The following is an 18,976-nucleotide window of genomic DNA, read 5'->3' on the forward strand; positions in this document are numbered from 1 at the left end:
TTTATCGAAATGTTGTACTATGAAAAAACCAAACAGTATAAATTCTTGACCTTTAGATGCTTGCAAAATATTTGAAGAACTTGCTGCAGGTGGAAAAACAATGTTTCAGTTTGAGATTCTTGATGATATCAGTAATCTTCTTTCTGTTAAATTAAGTTTTAATGGGAAAAATGTTGCTGATATTTTAGTACCATTATATTTCTAGAAATTCAAATATATTTCTAATATATCCATATGAATACATATTAATCTGATATTAATTTTACAGTTTTTATGAATATAAACATAATATTTGTAAACAATATAAACATTTAATCGATTATATAATGTAATTAATATAATAAAGTAACATATGAAATGACTCATAATATTTGTTTACAAAGCAATAAAAGAATAAAATATTTTTTAAAAATAGCAATATTTATAATGAGGAAAATTAAATATATAATGGGATATATCTATATTCAAATTAAAAATAAAAACGAGCAAAAAAAATTGCGCGTGACAAGTATCGCCGCCAAGCGGACATCGAAGGAAATATTCCTTGTCTATATTACTGTCGTACAGTTCCATCGGGCATTCGGTGACTTGAAGTCATCCGGTAAATTATGATCCTTTTATGATGTGCCTTTGTATTTCGTAAACACGGTGAGGTGTGTTAATGTTCTGTTGCGCGTGTTTAAACAGACTGTGATACGTAAGAGTGTCCGATGTTAAAACATGTACCGTTTATTATATACATATTACAATTAAAGATAACACACGATATCTAGCCGAAAGTATGCTCGATGCACTGCGATGCAATTACAACATCTACGTTAAGTGCGCTTATACTTTTTCTCATAATAACAACAAAACGTTAATCGCGTCAGTTCCAGCTACACGTGTTCATCGAACATGTCTATGAAGGTGAGCTTTTTTCTGTTAAAATTCAATTATATTTCACTCATTATCCAATGTATGCATTTTACTATATCTATATGTTTTGAATGAAACATTGCATGCCACGTTTTCGAATGCAATTCGAAATAAACAGAAATTACTATTTTAATGTAATTTCGAAGATACTGTATGATACAGCTATTAAATCGCACGTATACAATTTTTTTATACTCGAAGAAGCAACTTTGGATAATCGAGCAAAAAGTTTAGGCTTGAAATATTGTTTCTAGAATTTTAAATTGAAATCATCGTTTCAGAGAAAGATAATATGTACATTCTCCGAGGAAAACGTAATTAATTTTTTATGCTCACCATTTACATATTCATGAAAATTATCACGTACCATTAAAATATATATGTTTCATGAAAAAAAGTTTAATAAAAAATGACTTTGCTCGTGATCCTTTACGTGGCATGTATGCGCTTAAGAACATAAAACTAGATGAGATCAGATGAAATTTATGGCGGACTGATGTCACTTCTTAGCTGTGCAATAAGTTGCTAACACCTTGTCCTGTTTATTCTACGAACGAGTAAACACCGATTATGGGTTTTACAATATTTGAATATAACATGCGTATGAATAAATAATTTGAAATAGTCACGATCATAGATTGTAGCGATCGATTAAGACCACGGGAAATCTTTTTATGCATTGATTGTCGCGCTTAACACTGGATGACCTAGAAACATAAGTTAGTGATGCTAAACAACGTAACATTGCAATTTGATAAACTTACATGATTTATCCATTGCATAAAGAAATTATTTACGTAGAACTTGTTTTGTACAACTGCCTTTTAAATGAAATATAATACGCGCTCTTTTTCAGAATGTTTTTAGTACCTCTTGAGAGCAGAATTTGTTTGCTCGATATTTGCTTGCCAACTCTGTCTGTCGATTTACATTTTAATTATGATCACGTTTCGTGATTTCATGGCGCACATGACGGATGAGCATTCTGTTTCGATTAATTCCGTTAATAGGTGCTCTCGCTGAGACCAACATTCGAAAGGTGTGTATGTATGCGTTCTAAAAATATTAAAAAGTTTCACGTGAAAACCAGAGAGAGAAATTGTGAAACACAGAGCATAGCTTGGTAAGATGCGATTTCAGTTACAGTCGAACAAGTTTAGTTCATCTAGCGTCCCTAATTATGATTGCTTAATCGATACGTGGTTGACAGGAGACCATAAAATATTCTTTTGGTAGAAGTAGTCGTGGAAACGAAACGAAATAGAATTAGGAACAATATCAGAAAAAGTGACCGGTGTTGTATAGAATAAAGTTTGCTCCAATTTTAAAACGATCTTTATTTCTTTCTCTGTTTATAGAAAGAATCACCTTGGGACGTAGAATTACATTTGGCAGCGGCACGTGGCGATGCGAAGCGTCTTCGAGTTCTCCTCGATTCTGGTCGCGTCCATGTCGATTGCAAAGATAAGGTAAATCAAGACCATCTTACGCAACTGAAGTAATATTATTAAGAAAATTTTACAGATCGCAGGTAATAATTATCAGCAAGTCAGAATATCTTTGCATAACATTAACGAGCTTGGTAATAACACAAATTAAGTCTTACCAGCAAATCCTACAAATTCTAAGTTATCTGTATTATCCTATTTCATGAAGGATTATAAAATTGTAAAAGAAGAAAACTATAATCCATTAATTTGTAATTTGTCAATTTGCTAATATTATTATATAATGAGTTTATTGTGCAAGAGAGGAAAGCTATATTCGTTCTCATTGACGCATCTACGAAATCATCGACATCGAACCAATAGACACCATAGGAAATCAGTTACCGGGAGACGATCTGTCGTTTCATTATGCAAATAACGACGCTTTCGTTGAAAGAGCGAATTCAAATAACGTTATTCCTAGTTTGAAAAGTGGCTTATTGGATTACGCACGGATATTCGTTCCACTTTGGCAGACGATCAAATTTAACCCGCTATATTCGGGGGAATTTGGAATTTGATCAAGAGAAGTAACAGTTTTAACGTTAACCTTCTTTTAAATGTCATGGCGTCGTTTCCGTTTGCCCACCACCATTTAAAGGATATCTTAAGTCATTTTTCTTTACTAATTTGCAGACGATCGGTTAAATTAATCGCGTCATTAAGGATCGGCCTTCTCGATTGGTCGTTACATCAATTGAGGAACCTTACTAACAATCGCCGCGTTATTGCACTAAATTAGTGATGCAGCGACGACGCGTGATTCGACACACCGGAAATATATAAAAGAAGTGCAGAAAGTAGAGACAGTTTGAAACAAGCGTAAGATACTGAAGGAGTTACACGACAGATTTACGACGCTTAATTGCCTGTTTAATGATACTGGTTTGTAAGAGTAACCACGATACTTGCTCCGTTCAAATCAATTAGAAAGCAATGCAGGGGAGTCCTCATTATGGAGATCATATCGAGGTGCACGCGACTGCGCACAGATGAATTTATAGCCACTTGAATTAAGTTTATTCAAGTTTTGTGATATAAATTTGATTAAAAATGAAAGGAGAGAAAACATTAAATATTTCAGTATTGGTTTATTAGGATTAAACTGTGGATCTTTATGCAAATTCATATTCTTACAGATAGGTACACGTAAAGAATTTCAACTCGAATGAAAGAATGTTTTATTTTCTAAATGTATGTACTTTACGATTTGTCATAAATGCACAGACATCCGCAATCTAATTACGATTGTTACTGACAGATCATTAACCAGGTAATTTGTTTTCAGGATGGAACGACTCCTTTAATATTGGCCGCCGCCGGAGGCCACATCGAAGCGGTCACCGAATTGCTGCAACAAGGGGCGGATCCTAATGCCAGACGGCTGGTAAGTCCTGAGTACACGTAGCCGGCCCATGAATGAACTAAGAATGAATGAAACCCGCTGAACGTGTACGTCCTGGCAACCCCGTTACCCACTGAATGGAAATACTCTTTGCGACCACAGAAAGTTATAGTTTCAGTTGATCTCTTCGACCCTTTTGTGATCTAGTAGCCGAGTGAATCTTTTTCCTAAACTTTTAGATTTCTTAATAAATTAGGAGAAATTATTACAAGTCGTTTCGTTAAAGTATTCTAGGGAGAATTTTAATAATTGGAAATTAGAAAAAGACAATTATTGTCTTTGCGCTCTATAAATATTAGGGTACTGCATAAATTCTGTCCGCCTCGACAGATGGCGTATAATAGATAAATCATATAAATATAAATCAGAAGATTTTGATAAAAGCGGCATCCACATAGGTGGATGTTGTAAATTAAATTTATCTCTGATTCTGGCAGACAGAACTTACGAAGCAATCTAATAGAACAATATTTACGATGTATACCATGATATTGGGGGCTTGAGCAAAATATGAGCGCAAAGTGCAAACACGATTACTCCTGAAAAACCAATTTCACGGCATCTCACCATCGTGAAAATTTGAAATCTAAAATTTACAATATGTATTCCGCAATTTAATTTCATTTCCGTCGAAGTAACTAGCTTTGATACTGTTTCTATTTTTATCTTAATTCCTATCATACGATGATACCGTGCTCTACTCGTATCCGATAATAAAACAAATTTTTACAAATCACGTTACATTCTCGATAATTATAATCTTGGTTTAGAAGGAGAAACAAGTGTGTAACCTTCCTACAGTCTCTACTTTTTCGAAAATAGAAACGAAAGAAGACGCGATCTTCTCTGGTCTACTCACACAGAGCTTGGAAAGTCTGTGCGACATAAAAAGCTCGTCGCTTGTAACTTGTAACACGAGGCACCAGGAAGCGGTCGAGTGGCCTTTTTTAAGTGGCTCGCGACGATTTATCGCTGAGCCCACGTATACTCTCGGTGCAATCGAGGATCACGGTATTGTATGCAAATCCAATGGAACACAGGGCACTGTCGCGATTTTCGGCCACGGAATGTCCGCTTAACATTCAATTAGAAGAAATACTTAAACGCGTGATTCATTAACTAAATCATCGATAATTTAGGCAAGCTACCTGTCGTCATTGCGATTATTAGGTTATTTATTATCTTCTTTCTTTGGTAATGTATAAACGAATTTGGTTGTAGAAACGGCTTCGTTTAAAAGAAATTATTAAAAAATATGTACCTACATAATCGTAACAATGGCTACAGATGAACACGATTAAAAAGATGAAACCTAAGCAGTGACTTATTTCATCCGTTAACGTGTATTTTTTATGTGCATTTTTGCATCTCAATATTTTCCATAAATGCATAAACACCCGCAGTGTAACGATGACTCTCAAAACTTTCTTTCTCCTTGATGATTCTCGTACGAATCTCTCGACTCTTCCATGTGCATTCTCCGAATCTTTCCTCGCTCCCTACCGATACTTTAATATAAACGTTTATTCGATTCTCAAAATTATTTATCATCCGTACGAATTCTCACATTTCTTACAATTCAAATAATATCCGTCTGTCCTTCCTTTCTTTAGGTGTAAAAACATCGACGTGTAAATACGTGACTCGAGATGTAGCCTCGAAAAAAGGAAAAAGAGGTCGAAAAAGCCTTTTTTGGTATTCGAGACCAAGCGACGATGTTGTATAGGATGAATTACGCAAACGCGCGTTATGTGAGCTAAACGCGTGTTGACCCGTTACACAAACGATGTCACGTAGTTTCACTTCCAGTATTTATTTTTATTGACACCTACTCTAGTAGCTCTCTTTGCTTAGTCAGTAGCCTAAAACTAGACTCGGTTGCTATTGATATCGATTTCCAACGGTTTATCGGTGATCTAGATGAATTCTTGATCGGTTCTAATTATCGAGAGAGAGAGGAGAGTCAACCGAGGAAAAGTAGATGCTTGAATATAAATGCGCGAGAGGCGCAATTAATCGCGAGTCGTTCTGGTTATTTCTGCGAGTCAGCGATCTTAAGTCGCTCGATTATTTGGCCGATAGGCGAGTTTCTAATTCATATTAGAGATTGGAAAAGCCTTCTCCCGAATCGAACAAACAGCGTGACTATTTCGTTTTCCATATTAGAAAATAGGGTTATCTCTGATTTTTTAATTAAGCATTGTGATTCGTGACGAGCACGTTCCTCTTAACCATGCTGACGTGTTTCAAAGCATATAACAAACGTGTGGTGACATATAGATGACTACTAAACTAAAATCTAACTTGATCAAGATTGATTTCTCTTTATTATTAATTTTCAATTTCGATTATAGAAATTTTGTAGTTAAAGGACGAACGGTTTAAAGATTATTTGTTTAATCGAAGGAGATATGCAATAACGCAAAAAATCAGCAAAAGTGAACGTTGAAAACTATGTACAACAAAGGAAACCGATAGCATCGAAAGCTCAAACGCGAATTCATTAACGTCGGTCAATTAACCATAGCTCGTTTTGTAGTTTCTAAAAAGCGCGACCTGAATATAACGGACGATTTTTTCCCTCGTAAATAGCTTTGCTGCTGGCGCATAAGATACCTATATAAAATACGCCTATGTATACTTATACCGTGTATAAGCACATTCAAGGTTGCTGAAGCGAAGCATGATAGGTTGCATCGCGGGTATACGCCAATTCGCGTGTTTCTAATACATTTTAGCAGCGACGTCTGCCGTAATGTGCGACCAGCCGCGTAGAACGATTCACGTGCAGCGCGTCTAAACGCGGCTTCTGCACAAATTACCGGTATCAGCTTGAAAATCGTGCGTGGGCGTTCGTGACACACTGATCCCTTAAGTTTGGCCTCGTTCAAGAAACAGACTTTCGACCGGTTCAAACAAATCTTTTTCGTGGCTAGCAGCAAATATCTTGTTACTCGAGTATCGAGTTTCGTGCATTCTACGTTGCATCCTCTATCAATGTTTTCGTTTTCAAATGCTGGTCAAGCTGGCTTCACTAACTCGATCCAGTAGCAGAAATATTTCTTTCTTAATTTAAGGTTATGTCCCACCCGTGAAGAGATTTCCGTAGTTAGATTCCCTTCTACGAAATATTATTTCTTGGCTTAATTTATGAAGGCTTAAACTTAAGAGTGCATTCCGAAACTAAAGATCTGGTATCTAACACGGTTGACTTATCGTAATCTTATCTTATTCATATATATTGGCCCAAATACCTATTATCTGAGTCACGAGTTCCTGAAACTATTACTCTCAATTTTTATCGCTTATGAAAACGAAAGATTACTAGGAAGATGAAAGAGATTGAAAGTTTTCAATTCTCAAAAATTTGTTTTTTCAGGAAGCGTTTATTTTCACACGGAAAAGATCATCGGTACATACGTTATCGATACAACAATACGTTCGTCGTTTCTTCGAGATTCCCGAACAACCGATCTGACGGAAATTTTTCAAACTTCGGCGCTTCATAAGAATTTCAAATAAGCTATCAAGTTCGTAGCACGCGAAAGCGTGTTGTATCGCATAAATACGGCAAGCGCGATAAAGTAGTGTGCGTTGGAAAGCAAATTGCGCGCAGGAAGTAATAAGTCCATTATAAATCGGCGATGCCCATCATCCGTCCGAGCATCCTCTCCGTTTTGAGCGGCACGCATTCATTGATACGATCATCATCTACCGGAGACCAGGGTGCAATACGCGCCGCAGGTACCATGCACCATTTGCCACTAATTACCGCGTTCGCCCGCGGTAGATTCAACAAATTAATTAAACTACAGGACAAAGGAGGTTTAAACTGGTATCAAAAATAACTTTGACCTTTTATCTCGTCCTACTTTACGCCCGTTACTTGCACCGCAGGATTTCTACATCTGTATTTGTACTTGCAGATTCTTGTTTTACGAAATCAGCGCCAGATAGCTGTTTGATAAGCGTATTTCTCGGGAATCGTTGGTAGCGCCGAATTACCTTCAAGTTTGACCCTTGCTAAAGATTAATTTCTACCAAATAAACCTGGAGTTCTTGATTTTGAAAATTATTTGAACATTTATCATCAGCAGAATTCTCTTACACGATGGGTTGTCGATATTTGCGATTTTACAAGTAACAACATTTATACAATTTTCATGTACGATTTCGGTTCTGTTATTACCGAGTATCGGTGTTGATAACTCGTAAAATTTCACTAACAATATTAATTCAATCGTGCACGAGAGGTCAGATTAGTACGACTGTAGTATTTAATCACAAGTCGTTAAGAACTGGAATAGTATATCATTCCCAAGATCCTCGACTATGACGTACGTACGCGTGATCGAATGCAGGTTGAGTGGAGTAAAAAATATTCAACCACGACGGCGACTGTTACCGTGACTAGAGACAGGTTGATCGTCGTTATAGAATTTCTGCGGTTTGTAATGGATAGGTATTATGTCTCTTGGATTGATATGCTCGAGGAAACATTGGAACTTCGTAAAACGCGTGCAAGTGTGCACCTAGAACACTGAGGTAATTTCTCTACATAGAACCATAAACGAAATACATGTATGTACATGCAACGAAAAAGGGGAACGCAGCCTAATTCGGACGACAAATCGATCGAGATACCTAGTTTTTTCGGCAGCGATTATCGATACTTTAAGGCAATGAAACAACGTCAGTGAAAGTGCATATACATATAGCTGACATTTGAACAGGTTCGGTTTGCATCGGTCTGAACACATGCTGTTCCTTTCGTGGATATTCGAAACGCACACCAGTACTTTCTCTCCTTTACCAATGGATAGATATTCGATTCGAAATCGCTCTCTTTTTATTCGGTTATTCGGATCCGGCATTTATCCTCTAATTATTCTCTTTGTAAATCATCAGCGGATATTGGACTGTTACGTTACAATGATAGAAATATTCTATTACGATCAGAATAGAGTTCAATCGATAGTACATTAATTGTTCTGAAGGCATTAAATAAACAGTCAGGTATCAATTCTTCATAAACGCAGGAAGGACATATCTGGCGTATTATAATAGGTACTGTGTCGCGGCAAAGACGACAGGATGTCGCTCTCGCTGTCAATTATCCGCAGGTATCACCATCACAGAAGGAGCTGACGATAGTAATAATAAATTCGGTCTGAATATATACAGGTAGAAAGGTGCGTCTCATCGGGGATAATAAAATGAAAAATTCATGGGTTATTCATGCGGAACTTGAGAAGAATGTGACATTCGAACGCCGAATGTGCTACTAATTATTCAGTTATATGTATATATATATGTCTGACATTCAAAATAAATGACCGAAATTTTGAAATATTTTTTCAGGTAAAATTGGATTTTTAAACACTTTTGGAATACATTGATATTCTGGAATTTACGTAGTTATTATTATTGCCACTTTCGAAAGTGTAGAAGCGTTTCATTGTTTCTTCGACAATCTCTATTTTCAGCTTTCTCTTCGTACTCCGATAATCGATATCGATATACTTTTTTGGGAATCGTTGGTCTCTTTTCTTTTTGTCAATACCCCCGAGCATTCTACAGACAGTAAAAATAGTATATTCAGTCAAGTTTTATAGACAAAGCTACGATTTTACTTTTATGAATCCTACAGTCGATTCTTATAGATATTTTTAATTACAGCAAAACAAACTTTAGTATTATAACGTTGATGATATTGTAACACTTTGTACCCAAGTTATTTCTATATTTTATTCTACTCTAACGTATTCTACTCTGTTTACAGAAGTAGCAAAACAGTAATCCTAGATAGATCGTATGTCTTCTTTCCGTGCCATAAAATTCGGGAAGCTTTCTGGCACTTTATACAATTGCCTCGACGTCCTACTCAAATCTTTTACACTGTATTACTCTTTATTTTTAGACGGGTACCACGGCGTTGTTCTTCGCCGCTCAAGGTGGCTACATGGACATCGCCAGCCTTTTGTTGGAGCACGGTTCCATTGTCGACTCTTGCAGCATAGTAAGTTGTACCGTAGTGAAGAGTATCGTGTAGCCAGGTGAAATGGAAACGTTCGACAATTTCTGGTTGCGATTGCAGGACGGCGGTACCCCACTTTTTGTCGCGTGCCAGTGCGGTCACCTAGATGTTGTTGAGGGACTGATTGAAAGAGGCGCCAATCCGAACGCTTACATGAAGGTGAGCTGGTTTGGTTGGACTTTTACGATAAAGAATGTCGTTTATCAAATGTAGAAGAATTATTCCTAACGTATAGTTAGCGACTATCGAATTAAAAAAAGAAAAAAAGGTAACAATTTGCTTAATATTTGTAGGATGGGGCCACGGCATTATTCATTGCCGCTCAAAATGGCCACTTACGTATCCTAGAGGTTCTTCTGGAGCATGGGGCAAAAACGGACGCAGCAAGAACCGATGGTGCCACGCCTTTATGGATAGGAGCGCAAATGGGACACGATCACGTTGTGAGGAGGCTTTTGAAAGCTGGTGCGAAGGTCGATGCCACCAGACACGTAAGTCGAGAATAATCGGACAAAGAGAGGAAGCTGGAATCGACTTTTCAAAAGAATGGTTGATATGGAGTGTTTTCTTTTGTAGGATGGCGCGACTCCGCTATTCAAGGCGGCTCACAAGGGCCATACCGCTGTTGTAGGCGAGCTACTCAAGTACCGTCCATCTCTTGGTATTCTTCCAGTAAGTACAAGTGTCTTAAACTGAAACTCAAAATTCTCGACAAATCTATAAAAATCACAGCCAATATATAATATTTAACAAAAATGACAAAAATAACTTATACATAATTATGAAAGATATATCTATGTTAGATACTGCAGGGTATAATAATTCTAATGATAATGCGTTCTGTTTGCTATAGTTCATTTAAAATTACAAAAGATAATTACTGTTTCAGAATGGTGAAAGTGCACTGCATGCAGCAGCATTAACAGGACAAATGACTGTTACAAGACAGCTGGTAGGTGCAGGAGCGGATCCTTTACTCGTGAACCAAGAAGGTATCACGCCGCTTCAATTAGCTATTAGGCATTCACAGACACAGGTGGCCAACTATCTAAAGGATAAAGTTAGAACGCGAACGGGAACGTCTTAGCAAAATACGCGTTTATCACCTACGTGCTAAAATAGAAATTAAGGTGAAAGAACGAAGAGGGAAGGATATACAGACCAGTGAAAGAGATCAGTATTTCTAAAGAAAATGTAATATATATACATATAATGTATATATATACTTTAGACATAATTTGTATACAAGATGATCAAGTGATTACATCTTTATCGTATTTCGCGTAGCGTTAAATAAGATTCAAAAATAAGAGAGATGTTGATTTATGCTACAATCATAAGACTGTGGTTTAAAACTCCATCATTTTCTTAAAATTGTTTGTTCAGTGTGTATATATATTTGGATAAATATAAAACACATCCTGTAGTATTTAAAAATAGGTGAAATATATTTTAATGTATTCTCTTGTTGTAAATATTTTACAACGTTGAAAATTCTAAAAAACACTCATCGATGTAGACGGCATACATCCCACAGAGTTAGTTTTGCGCTAAAACTATATATCTTGTTAATACTGAACTTGTGGTTACATAAACGTAATATATATATATGTACCTTTAAATAATACAATCATTTTGTTCTAATTGAGGGTTCTATAAGACTGATTGATTTGCCTTGAAAAAGAGAGTAAAATTTGATGATTCTTTAGTACTATGTCTATTTCTTCTTGTTGATTTATTTATATATTATATTAGTGTTAACGCGGTATGCACAGAAAAAGGGAGAGAAAATATATTTCATGTTCTTAAACTATTCTCTATGGTGATATTAAGATATTTTATTTAGATGTATTATGTTATTTAGATATAATGAAATATATTTATAATTGCTTGTTTGATGTTACTTTATAATATAATAAATACATTTACTGTTTTCCCAAAGTGTTATGTTTATTTATAGCTGTTTATTGAACGAAAAGCAGAAAATGTTTAGTCCGTAAATTTAAAATAATACAGAAAATACTTTCGTTAACTACTATCCTTCCTTTATAATTACATGCTGATAAAATTACACATAAATATTAAACTTTTCTTTTTCTTCATTTAGTATCACAGAAATTCAACTTTACATTCTAACTGTATCTTTTATCAAATTGCAATTAAACATAAATCATTTTTTCGAAATATATTTTTAAGTAATAACTTTTAATAGTGTGTGATTATATTGATAGTTGACAAGTGACAATTTCTCCTTGATATAAATACAACTATTGTTTATGCAAAGGAAGCATTGTAGCTTTAAAAAAGGACTATTGCTATTATTATAACATACAAAAAAGTGTATAAAAGAACAAGTCAAAGGTTTATAATTCATGTCAATGCTGTCCTTGTAGTCCAGATGCTAAGTGCCTATTTCCTATTTCATTTCAGATGCAAAGCATCTTCTAAGTAATGCAGTGTAACTGTGAAGCGAGTCGAGTCGTACAGAAAATAAAACCACTTACAAATATATTTAACTGATTTTCGTAAATTACACACAATCAATTATAAATAGTAATGTCAACGGCACGACGGATTTTATCAATTATCTCTACTGCACTGATAAGATAGATAAAAAACATATTTTATGTGTTTAATTTATGAAATTATCAGTTATACGCTGATTCTCAAACAATATCTATCATGGTCCGCGATCGAATGCCGGAGTTACGTGCCGTTAGTGTTTTACCATTCTATAAATTCAAATTTGAACTTTATCACTTACATTATGACATTACAATTTGAATACAATTACGCGTAAAGTATTATATTAATAACAAATAATATAAGTAATAAAATCTATTATAATAATATTTGTCATCGGCTTTCTAAATATTGTCTCTCACTGTAAAAAATTGATATATAATATACTGTTTCTTACCACTTCTCTTTAGTATCAAAATAGTAGTACTATGTTTGGTAAAGGATTTTTACAAGATGTACGCATACAAATGTCCCAAAATAAAAAATTGAAGGAAGTATTAGATCAAGTACGTATATGTAAATATATATGAATATTTAAGTTATCATTTAAATATCACAGATTTTTATATTAGTAGTAGATATACAAATAATATTAATGTAGGTTGAGGAAGTTCGAGACTTAATTCAACTTATTGCTGCCAATACCGCTATTGTAAAGGATTTACATAATAATGTTTTATCATACACTAATAAAGGTAAGAACAAAGTACCAAATATTGTACTTAAATACTAATTAACAATTTGTATATTTCAGATATGCAAAAAGAATTGGAAAGTCGAATGTATACTATTTCACAAACGTCATTTCGTATTCAACGAAAATTAAGAGGTAGGTTTAATTTTTCCTACGTTTTTACACAATGCATCATAAATAAAAATAAAGAAACAGAAATAACTTGTCTTACTTATCTTAATCAGACTCACTATCACCTTGAACCTGGGAAATATTTCTTTCTCTTATTTCGTGATCAAATAGTTCACTTTCATTTTGAAAGAAACTAGAAAGTCTTCTAACTTTTGAGGCACGACCTACAGTGCCATTAGATTCAAAACTAAAACATGTAGGTGTACTTGTACTAGGACCAGGTTGTGAAGGTGAACATAAAATTGAGTTTGAATATGTTGGAGAATTCAAACTATCTAAAGCCCTGATTGGTGAATTAGAGTTTAACAATTGCGGAACCGAAAGACGCTCTAATACAATTTTAGGGTGTAAATTACACATCGTTAGATCTAACTTTTTATTGGACGCACTTTGATTATTAATTTCTGATGCAAAATTTTCTTCTTCAGTAAAATTCTCATCATCAACTGTAATGTCTTCCATCTGTCTAAAATATATTAACATTAATAATCAGTAATATAAAATTAATAAGTCAGTAAGTAATATATAAGATTAAATAAATTTGAACATACTTTTTAAACTGCTCCACTTCTTTTTCCAATTCAGGATATTCGGTTACTATGTTTAATAGTTGGTCCTTGTTATATTCAGAATATGTTTTAACTAGAATCTTTTTTACAACATTTTCTAATGGTGATTTTAGAGCAGATAATTTTATTCTAAGTTTTATTAATCTAGGTAATAGAACATCTAAACCATACTTCTTAATTCCTTCAATAATAATGCTAATAGCATTAGAAGTTGGAACATTTGTTTGAGCTCTACATTCTTCATCCTCTTGTTGGTCATCATCACCTTGTCTGTTAAAAGATGATGGTCGTAGACGCTCGTGACTTATTATATACAATGCATCCTTTAATACACCTGATCCTTCTTCTTTTTTAATGTCGATCAAATCAGCACAAGTTTCATCAAGTATTTGACTAGTTACTTTTACAAGCAATTTCATCTTTCCTGGAGGATCTAAATGATCCAGCATGAAATCATAAATTATTCTCCGTTTCTTTTCATTTCTTCCTCCAGGAAGTGTTAAAGCTTTCTTTTCTTTCTCACACATTTTATGGTGATAAATTTTATGTTGGGATTGATAATTATTATAATGATATATGCTCTGTAGAAATTGTTGTGATATTAGTGACTTATTCTTTGTTAAAAGCCGTTCTTCTATGAGAAAAATTGTTAATTCACGTATCATATTGTCCGAATCAGACAACATTGTTAATATATGAAAAAAGAAAGGACCCTTAACTTTTATGTAATCTTCCAGAAGAAGTTGAATAAATATCACCACGATAGCCTCTCGTACTTGTGGAGTTGAATTTTTCATACTTACACACATATCTGATAAATATGGTTCCACCAAAGCAGTGAACCTAACACAAATATCAGCTAAAGCTTTTGCAGCATTTGTTTTCACAGCAGTTTGAACAATCGAATTTGTTTCTTCTCTCATTAATTTACCAAGTATTTGGACTACTTCTTCAGCAATTTCACGATCTCTTATTGCTTGCTGTCCAAGAATAACAACTGCTAAAGCTTGCAGTTCTTCTATCGGTTTTATAACTTCTGGTAGTGTTTCCCATTCCAATAACATTCCTTGCAAAATCCGTAGTGTTAACGGTGAAATTTTGCAGCTGCATAAAATTGTTGCATGTCCTAATGTAAACATAGCTTTTAAATAATTGGGTGGTGCCTCTACATCTTCATTTTCACCTTCAAAAATTTTTGCAATTTCTATCTCTGAGATCTTTACTAAATTTAGCATGTTTGATTCTAACAAATTATCATTTTTATCAGGATTTAAATAATGAATTATGTTGTGTATAATATCCAAACAAATGCTAATTAATCCAAAATTAATCTTGAATTGTTGCAGGCATTTATATAGATAAATATGAAGATCTTCTAGAATCTCATAATCTAAAGACATCCAAGAACATCTTAAAACTTGCAAAACTAAACTTGTGTAAAAATTATTTTCTAGAAAAATTTGCTGATAATTTGAAAAATATTTATCCATATTTGGTAACTTGGTATTTTCAGCCAATGCAACCAAAAAGACCCAAGCTTCTATGTTATTATTTGTTCCAATATGAGATTGTATATTTTTCATTATAGAATTAGTAATAACACCATTTTTAACCCATAAGCTACAGGCTTTTGATAAATGTCTTCTCATTTTCATATTTGCTACAGCATTTAAAATTTTCCATGGCAAATTATCTGCAATAGTATCAGTAGTTGTAGAAATACTTTGTATTCTATTTAATAATAACTCTTCTAAACAACTTAGCACCTTTTCTTGTACTTTAATTTCAATGTCAAATATTTGTGGTATAACAGTTTGTACCCATTCATTTAGGAGTTGAGAATTATCTGGAAATTGTTCTAAAAGTTGAGATAGAACTTGTACAGCAAAACGTCGCACGATTAATACTGGATCTCTACATCTGAGGCTAATTATAGGTACAATTTCATGTATCAGAAATGGAACCATTACAATCAAATTTTTTAAGATTTGCAATGTGCTTCGTCTTACCATTGCTCTTTCATCCTCTACTCTATCTGCCAGCATAGTTATTAATGCATTTGATCCTGGTAAAAAATCAGTATCCTCAGATAGAGAATTCTTTATGTCATGAAATGTAAGAAATTGTTTATTTACATCTGACTTTTTAAATATAGTTAAAAATATTTCTTTGTCCGTTTCATTGCTTGATTCTGTAAATTCAGCAATTATAGCCATGGCTTTTCCTCTTACCATACTTGAACAATCCATACATCTAGTCAATACAATTGCAAAGAATACTCTTTTTACCTTAGCTTTTAAGCAATCAGTTATATTGCAATTCACCAAAAAGGACTCAAGTAATAATTTTCCAATTATTTCTTGTGCAAATAATCTAAAAGGTATCTTTGAATGATGTGACAATAGTATTAAATCCTTAAAGGCTTCTAGTGCAATATTCTGGTTACATATTCCAAACAGTTTTAGCAACACATTAGCTTGTTTTTGTCTAGCTTCAAGTCGATCTGGACAGAACAACATTATATGTTGTATCAATGTTAAAATTGCAGTTTTGGCTTCTTTCTCATATTCATCCAATAAATTTTTTACAAAATTTATAGTATGCTCACGAATATTTGTAATAATTTTTGTTTGTGCATCCATATGACTATATAACAAACATGGTAATAGATACTTTGCTATGATGGTTATAGTTATTTTGACTGGTCCATGTTTATCATTACATAATTCTTTCAAAGCTGCATAAGCATTTTGTGGCAATGAAACATTCAAAGCACCTGCTTTTTTATTAAAACATTGACCAATTATGTAATTATCCTCTACCTTTGTAACTTCAATTAATCCAAGAATGGTAATATCTAGTAACTGTACATGATCATTAAACCGGAATGATTTTATCATTAAAATAAAGCTGCAAATTATAATATTTAAATTTTGTATGAGAATTTCTTTTTCACTTTGTGAAAGAATAATGGTTTCATTCATTGATTGTTCAGTGATATTTAGATCATCTAAACTTATTGTTTTATTATGTTTCTTAAGAGGAGGCAATAAATGTTCAGAGCCTATTTTTATTGTCTCTATGGCTCGTTGATATAAAGTAGGATGAAATACATTGAATGCACAGCTACCAGGAATGGCCAAAAGTATAAAATATAAATTAGTCGCATATAAACATGATTGTCTTGCTTCTTCATTGGCTGTTTTGCTTTGACCATTTTTTATTATATAACCCAATACAGCTAATAAAGCACGTATGTTTATACCCATAGAAATCAATGTATTCCAAGATATTTCAGAATCATAATTTTCAAAGTTATTCTGATCTTCACCTTTTTCTAGCCAAGTTTTTACAACAGTACAGGATTCGTTTAAAAGCAATCTCATGTCCTCACTCTCTAAAAACATTTGATACTCATCAGGTGGTTCATTATAAATCATAAATTCTCCATCCCACACAGATTGAATCCAGTCTTCGTTTAATTCACTAAATTTAAAATTATCGAATATTTTTAAAGGTTCCATAGTAACAATTGTATTCAGTTTAGATCATTTTAAACGGAACTACAATTATTATCACATTTCTCTATCTTATAAATGTAAACATAACCTTAACTTATCATTTGATAAAGAAAAGTTATGGCCTCAGGTTATCATTTTTTGAATACATATCGATAACGATTTCATTATTTCATTATGGTATGAACCAACAGAAAACTTTATTGGTAGTTTATCACAAAACATTTCGTATAAGCTACAAAGAACTGTAAAATAAACTTGGGCGTCCATTCGAAAGCGGGAAACCGACTGACCAATTACATTCATTAGGAAGTGCAACGTAAAATAATGCGACATTGTAGCGATTTCACATACTGTAGATTATTGAACATTTTTTACATAATGTAAACAAAAATTCCATATTTTACCAAATAATTAGTATTTTAATTAACTAACAGTATATAATAAATTAGTATAATTAGATTATATATCAAAATCAATCAAAAGATACTTTAACCATAAAAGACTATAATTTACGCGCATAAAAATATGTATGTCACATGGTTTTACAAAAATTGAATTATAAAAAATTATGATAAATTTTATGATAAAAAAATTAACAAATTATCTAACTTTATATTAGGTTTCAGTTTTTGTCTTTGTAAATCGTTAAATATCTTTTACTTATTTTTATAGAAATGGGAAAAGAAATCACTCGTCTTGATGATTTAACTTTAACCAGCGCGAGGGAAGGTCCTATACATCTACGAATTAAAGTAATACAACATACAACGATGATAAAGCTATTCTCTGAAATTATGGAAGATTATAACATATCTATGATAAGATATCACGAAAAATGTCGTTTACTTTTACATCAACAAAAAATGTTAAGTATGTTTTCTGTGGAAATTGTATATTATTTTCATTTAAATACTATTGCGCATTATTCTTACTCATCTTTTAGTTCGAAAACATATTACGAGCGAAGAATTGGAAAAATTACTCGATGCTCAAGGAAACAACTTATTTGTTGATAATGTAAAAATCAGATTTATTCTTTTACATTACCAAATTTTGTAAAATTTAAATGAGTATATATGAATTATTTTATAAATAGATTTTAGAAGATAGTAGAATTGCAAGGCAACAATTATCTGATATTCAAAGTAGGCATAATGATATAGTCAAAATAGAAAAATCTATTGGAGAAGTTAGAGATATGTTTACGGAAATGGCATTTCTTATTGAAAGACAAGTAAGTATGAATAGGCTTTATAACTAAATATAAATTTTAAATATACACATATAAAAATTTATATTTTTTGTCTTAATAGGGAGAACAAATAAATAGTGTAGAATATTTTGCTGGAAGGGCAGCAGATGATGTTGACACTGGTCGTATTGACCTTAAAAAAGCAGAGGAAAGAAGTCAGAGACATAGAAAGGTATTTGCATTAAAAATAATAATTGTGTATGTAGTAAGACAACAGTATCATTTAATAAAAAAATATTTCTTTTAGAGAAAAATTAAACTTGCTATCATAATTAGCACAATAATTATCATTTTGTTGATGATCATCATTTTCTTGTAAGACGAAAAAGATATAAAATTTTGTAAATAAAAATGAGATTTGTTGAAATGAAGTGAAATTGAAGATATTTATTATGAAAG

General features: G+C 33.0%; 3 protein-coding genes across 5 annotated transcripts; 2 read left to right on the plus strand and 1 right to left on the minus strand.

Annotated features, from left to right (window-relative positions):
• The first annotated feature begins 550 nt into the window (after window positions 1-550).
• On the plus strand, window positions 551-11,788 carry LOC117154144 (uncharacterized). 2 transcript variants are annotated; one of them, XM_033328848.2, is made up of 8 exons: window positions 551-909; window positions 2,277-2,387; window positions 3,694-3,792; window positions 9,731-9,829; window positions 9,908-10,006; window positions 10,141-10,338; window positions 10,424-10,519; window positions 10,737-11,788. In XM_033328848.2, exons 1-8 carry the CDS (start codon window positions 898-900, stop codon window positions 10,932-10,934), a joined length of 912 nt encoding a protein of 303 aa, XP_033184739.1. In that variant the 5' UTR covers window positions 551-897; the 3' UTR covers window positions 10,935-11,788. The 2 variants fall into 2 exon arrangements, with proteins under 2 accessions (XP_033184739.1, XP_033184738.1); XM_033328847.2 differs by lacking the exon at window positions 551-909 and adding an exon at window positions 1,794-1,957.
• LOC117154138 (condensin-2 complex subunit D3) lies at window positions 11,272-17,650 on the minus strand. 2 transcript variants are annotated; one of them, XM_033328835.2, is made up of 2 exons: window positions 13,787-17,640; window positions 11,272-13,701 (listed from the first exon to the last, which is right to left on the minus strand). In XM_033328835.2, the coding sequence occupies exons 1-2, from the start codon at window positions 17,326-17,328 to the stop codon at window positions 13,281-13,283; spliced, it is 3,963 nt and encodes a 1,320-aa protein (XP_033184726.2). In that variant the 5' UTR covers window positions 17,329-17,640; the 3' UTR covers window positions 11,272-13,280. The 2 variants fall into 2 exon arrangements, with proteins under 2 accessions (XP_033184726.2, XP_033184727.2); XM_033328836.2 differs by having other exon boundaries at window positions 13,458-13,697; window positions 13,787-17,650.
• LOC117154146 (syntaxin-1A) lies at window positions 12,148-18,948 on the plus strand. Its single transcript, XM_033328858.2, has 9 exons — window positions 12,148-12,562; window positions 12,781-12,876; window positions 12,972-13,065; window positions 13,125-13,199; window positions 17,998-18,195; window positions 18,269-18,342; window positions 18,422-18,559; window positions 18,639-18,749; window positions 18,825-18,948. Exons 1-9 carry the CDS (start codon window positions 12,530-12,532, stop codon window positions 18,894-18,896), a joined length of 891 nt encoding a protein of 296 aa, XP_033184749.1. The 5' UTR covers window positions 12,148-12,529; the 3' UTR covers window positions 18,897-18,948.
• Window positions 18,949-18,976: the final 28 nt, after the last annotated feature.

The sequence above is a fragment of the Bombus vancouverensis genome, chromosome 3, assembly GCF_051014615.1.
Source record: "Bombus vancouverensis nearcticus chromosome 3, iyBomVanc1_principal, whole genome shotgun sequence".
NCBI lineage: Eukaryota > Metazoa > Arthropoda > Insecta > Hymenoptera > Apidae > Bombus > Bombus vancouverensis.

Coding starts and splice junctions, on each gene's coding strand:
- LOC117154138 (XM_033328835.2), bottom strand. CDS start 17,328: ATGGAACCTTTAAAAATATTCGATAATTTTAAATTTAGTGAATTAAAC. Junction 13,702..13,786: donor GAAGTGGAGCAGTTTAAAAA/GTATGTTCAAAT, acceptor AATATATTTTAG/ACAGATGGAAGACATTACAG.
- LOC117154146 (XM_033328858.2), top strand. CDS start 12,530: ATGGTCCGCGATCGAATGCCGGAGTTACGTGCC. Junction 13,066..13,124: donor TTTATCATACACTAATAAAG/GTAAGAACAAAG, acceptor TGTATATTTCAG/ATATGCAAAAAGAATTGGAA. Junction 18,343..18,421: donor ACAACTTATTTGTTGATAAT/GTAAAAATCAGA, acceptor TTTTATAAATAG/ATTTTAGAAGATAGTAGAAT.
- LOC117154144 (XM_033328847.2), top strand. CDS start 1,895: ATGAGCATTCTGTTTCGATTAATTCCGTTAATAGGTGCTCTCGCTGAG. Junction 1,958..2,276: donor CTGAGACCAACATTCGAAAG/GTGTGTATGTAT, acceptor CTCTGTTTATAG/AAAGAATCACCTTGGGACGT. Junction 10,339..10,423: donor AGGTCGATGCCACCAGACAC/GTAAGTCGAGAA, acceptor TTTCTTTTGTAG/GATGGCGCGACTCCGCTATT.